This window comes from Bidens hawaiensis, unplaced genomic scaffold, assembly GCF_021521415.1.
Source record: "Bidens hawaiensis isolate Kalapana, Puna unplaced genomic scaffold, B.hawaiensis_p1.1 tig00009480_1, whole genome shotgun sequence".
Lineage (NCBI taxonomy): Eukaryota > Viridiplantae > Streptophyta > Magnoliopsida > Asterales > Asteraceae > Bidens > Bidens hawaiensis.
This window is the reverse complement of record NW_027491705.1, coordinates 11,484-15,909: the sequence shown is the minus strand read 5'-3', so window position 1 is coordinate 15,909 and position 4,426 is coordinate 11,484. Positions and strand designations below refer to the sequence as shown.

Below are 4,426 nucleotides of genomic sequence, written 5' to 3'. Positions count from 1 at the left end.
TTGTGTTTGGAATATTTCAAAATGATACTAATAAACGAGTCTTTTTGTTTTTAAGTTTATGCTAGAAGGGAAACATAAAATTGGTTAACATTGGTGGTTCCATGGAACACATCGGTGCGGATAAGTCGCATGTATATTGAGAGTCGTGTTTGTCAAGAGATGATGACTCAAGCGTCAACATTTCGATTAGTAGTTATCAACAAACAATCTCGGCTTCTTAGAAGAGTTCATATTCAAAGGATCCTTCAAAACGTCATGAACACGCAATGTATTATAGTGACCCAGTATTCATTTGAACACATCAAAACTTTGTTTGTCTTATACGAGATTACTATATATAATGTTTAGTATCAAATATCAAATCTCTTGAAATCATAGTAACTGAAATCTTAATAGCATGACACCTATAACATGATCAAACCTTGTGTTTCTGTTAATAACAAATAATGAAATCTTAATAGCATGAGTTATAACATGATCAAACCTTGTGTTTCTGTTAATAACAAATAATGAGAGCATATCAAACAAAACAATGCTTACTCATATCCGTTCGGCATGTGGATGACACATCGCAGGCACTCTCCTGCAACCATTAAATCAAACGCCTTATTGATGTCTTCGAATGGCAGATTGTGCGTGATGAGGTCATCGATCACGATTTCTTCTTTTAAATACATATCAATCAAGCTTGGAAGATCTGACTTTGGTTTCCATCCTCCAAAAAGAGACCCTTTTAGTGTTCTTCCACCAAGTAACAGTCCATAGTGAGCTGTCACCTCTGGTTTTGTCTTGGGAACCCCGAGGGTAACCGTCACACCCCAACCCTACAAGTATCTTTGATGAGAGAACTTAACTGGTTTCATATTTAGATGGCTAAAATGGTTAATAAAGGACTTACATCACAACAAGACTGTAAAGCAGTAGTTATCATCTCAGTGTCTCCAATACATTCAAAAGAATAGTCCGCACCACCATCAGTCATTTGCTTGATCACCTAAAAAATAAAATTAAAAAAAATATATATAAGTTAACATGATGATTTGGTAATAGAATCAGTATAATATAAGAGAGAAAGATGGTTACTTGTTGAACCGTCCCCTCGATCTCATTTGGGTTGATGAAATCCGTTACTCCAAAAGCTTTCGCTGCACAAGCAACAAAAATTATGAGCATCGTGAGATGTGCGTTTGTGTGCAACCACATAAGCTTTATTTAAAACCAAAAGTTGTGTCTATCTCTCTCATCTGTTTTACATATCAACCTATTTATCAAGTAAACTTTTCATAACTTCTGAAGTGAAGCCTTTGGTTGTTTCATCATATGAAGCTCATACAAACCCTAACTTTGACCAATTTTTGACCCGAAACTACACGAGGCGCGCCTCTTTTTAGCAGAGAACTAGAAGTAAACCATTAAAAACAAACCCTTTTCACTTTTTTCTGGATTAGTGTCCACTCCAATTATCCTGGATGCTCCTCGAATTTTGGCACCTTGTGCAACCTTATTGATAAAAAAAAAATTGATAATTGAAAAAACCTACCAGATAAAATAACTAATAAAAAACTTAGGTTGGCATACTTACAGATAACCCTACAGTTCCCAAACCAAAAATGGCAACAGTTGATCCCTTAGACACATCAGCAACATTCCAAGCTGCACCCAAGCCTATTGAAATATTCCAGCTTGTAGTTGTCAACACAATCAATGGTTTGCATGTATACATGTGTGGTGGGGTGAGTGGGTGGGTGGGTGGGTGTGTGTGTGTGTGTGTGTGTATTCATCACCAAATATGCATATAAAATGAATTTACCTGCTGCTGTTCCACAACTGAGGAGACAAACTTTGTGCAAAGGGGCGTCTTTGGTAATTTTGACAGCACAGCCCGCGTTAACAACAGTGTACTCACTGAAACTAGAAACCGCACAATAGTGGTATACGGGCTTCCCTTTGATAAAGAAACGTGACTTTTGGTTACTATGCATAAAGCCCTTTCTTTCCAAGCCCAGTTGTTGACAAATGTTGCTTTTTTTACTAGAAACGCAGTGTTTGCAACTCATGCATTCTCCAATAAACAAAGTTAGAACATGGTCACCTTCTACAAATTCAGTTACTCCTTCTCCTACACTCTCAACAATCCTGCAAAATCCACCATGAAAAATTCAGCATTTTTTTCTGGAAAATAACTAGAGGAGGTGATTAATATGAAAAGTCATATTTCACTAAAAATTCTATCAGAAAGGTCTATCAAAGTATAATCGAAATAAGTTCATGGCCATAATTATTTGATTGGAAGCTTATTACAAAAATTCTAATCATGCTGGTTACAATTTTCTTTGTTTTTTTTTTTGTGCTCTTTTCTGTTTTTTTTTTTTTTTTTTTTTTTTTTCAAGAAAGCAGGAGTGTGAGTAGTTACCCTGATGCTTCATGGCCAAATATCCGAGGAAATAATGCAGGTTGTCCCTGCAAATTCCAAATATTAGAATGTTTTATAACAAAGATAATCAAACCAAGAAACAAAAAAAGACATAAGAAAAAAAGCATGCTTCCTTAAACAAATCTATCATGCGACCACAACAGTCAACAGGTTACGTTTGATATTATGTTTCCCCTCAAATATGATGAAAAAACAATCAAGTTGTAACCAAATGTTCAGGGCATGTAATACTAAGTATCAAGTAAGAAAAATTTGTAGATTTAAGTATATTCAACTTATAAGGTATTAATAACTACTCCAAACCTTCGGTTTATCCTGCTGTTATACTTTAGGTGTGTTTGTGTAAACTTGTATTCATACAGGGTTGAGGATTTCATAACAAAACAGAGTTCTTTGAGATTGCTTATTAATATGACTTGTATGTTTATTGGTTTTTTAGTACAACAATTCTAGAATAACCAACTTCAAACTACTTATCCAAAACAGCTTAATTCACTAATAAAAAAAATCAGATAAGCAGTTTCAGTACCCAAAGACTCTCAAAACAGCTTATTGTTATCAAAGCACAATAAACAGATAAGCAGTTTAGTTAAGCATAAGTGGTTGTTTGGGTGTGTGTTTTACAAATAGCAAGCAGTGCCACCTAAGGTATGGTATCCAAATTGAAAGCAAATGATCAAGTTATCAGGCGCTTTAAGATGATCCATACATACTTGGCTCTTTCTCCATATCTAGTTATGGAAAATCAAATCTTAATTCTGTGTTGTAAAAATCGTGATTAGTCACTAAAAACTAGTATATTACCGATTCAATTTCACCAAACGAGACCAACAAACTGGTAGTCGGCCAAAGCAAAATTGGTCAAAATCGGTCAAAGATTAAAGCATTTGAAAACTTGTAGTTATAAAATTAATAAGTTTGAAAAAAAATATATACGAAATTTAGTGTGTGAGTGCGCGTGTATATATAATTTTTTTTAAAATGTTAATGAAAATTTCCCATATCAAAACATCCTCCAACAACAAAATTTGGTTAAAGAAGAAAACCTTACAACAAGAAGAATAAAATCTGTTTCAATTTTTTCCAATAATTCCTTCACATGAGTATAGAAGAATCCAATCTAATCTAACATGTTACTTTGAGTCTAGGGTGTAAGCGAGCCGAGGTTGAGTTCAGCTCAGGATCGGCTCACTTGTTGCTAATTAATTTATATACTAGTTTTTCAAGCTCAGGATCAGCTCGGCTCTAGCTCAGGTGTGCAATAGGCCGGATAACTTACTTTGGACAGCCAGGCGGTGACGTCACTGCGGCAGAGGGAAGTGGAAACAACCTTGATCCGAATTTCGGAGGGTTGCGGGGGGCTGACCTCCACCTCTTGTATTGTCATTGCCTCTCCTGCTCCCCATGCCACTGCACCTATTACAATTTATTATTTTATTTAGTTTCTAAATAATCAATCAGATATTATTATCAATTGAATTGAATAGGTAGGTACTACCTTTGCATTTGATGATTCCACCTGGGTTTCTTGACAATGAAGACATTCTGAAATATTATAATTGTTATGATCTGAAAAACAAACAACAAAGCGAGAGTGAGAGTGAGAGTGAGCCATTGGATTGGGAGAGAGAGGATGTATTTGTAATTCTGAAGGTGGTGGTAGGTAGGTAGGTGGTCATTTGTGGGTAGGTGAAGACAGACACCGGATGCAGTGTGCTAGTAGCAGCAATTAATTACTTTCTGTTGGAAAATTTTTGTGAACAAAAAAAGGTATGTTTAAACTTTTGAATTGTTTTATTCTAAGTTGTTAGTCAATTGTTTTTTAATTTGGTCAATTAAAATTAAAGTTTTGGTTAATGATTTTTTTAATTTGGTCAAAAAATTAAAGGTTTAATTAATGGTGATTGAAGTTTCAACTTATGTGATTATGTTGAATGAGTTGGTTTTTCAACTATAAATACCAAGGTATTCCTTAGTTGAAATACACACCAA

At 34.8% G+C, this 4,426-nt stretch overlaps 1 protein-coding gene across 1 annotated transcript; it reads right to left on the bottom strand.

The window, feature by feature from the left end:
• Positions 1–536: 536 nt before the first annotated feature.
• LOC143532595 (alcohol dehydrogenase-like 6) lies at positions 537–3,978 on the bottom strand. Its single transcript, XM_077027609.1, has 9 exons — positions 3,933–3,978; positions 3,714–3,850; positions 2,414–2,460; positions 1,811–2,136; positions 1,583–1,665; positions 1,425–1,500; positions 1,084–1,145; positions 899–994; positions 537–824 (listed from the first exon to the last, which is right to left on the bottom strand). The coding sequence occupies exons 1-9, from the start codon at positions 3,976–3,978 to the stop codon at positions 537–539; spliced, it is 1,161 nt and encodes a 386-aa protein (XP_076883724.1).
• Positions 3,979–4,426: the final 448 nt, after the last annotated feature.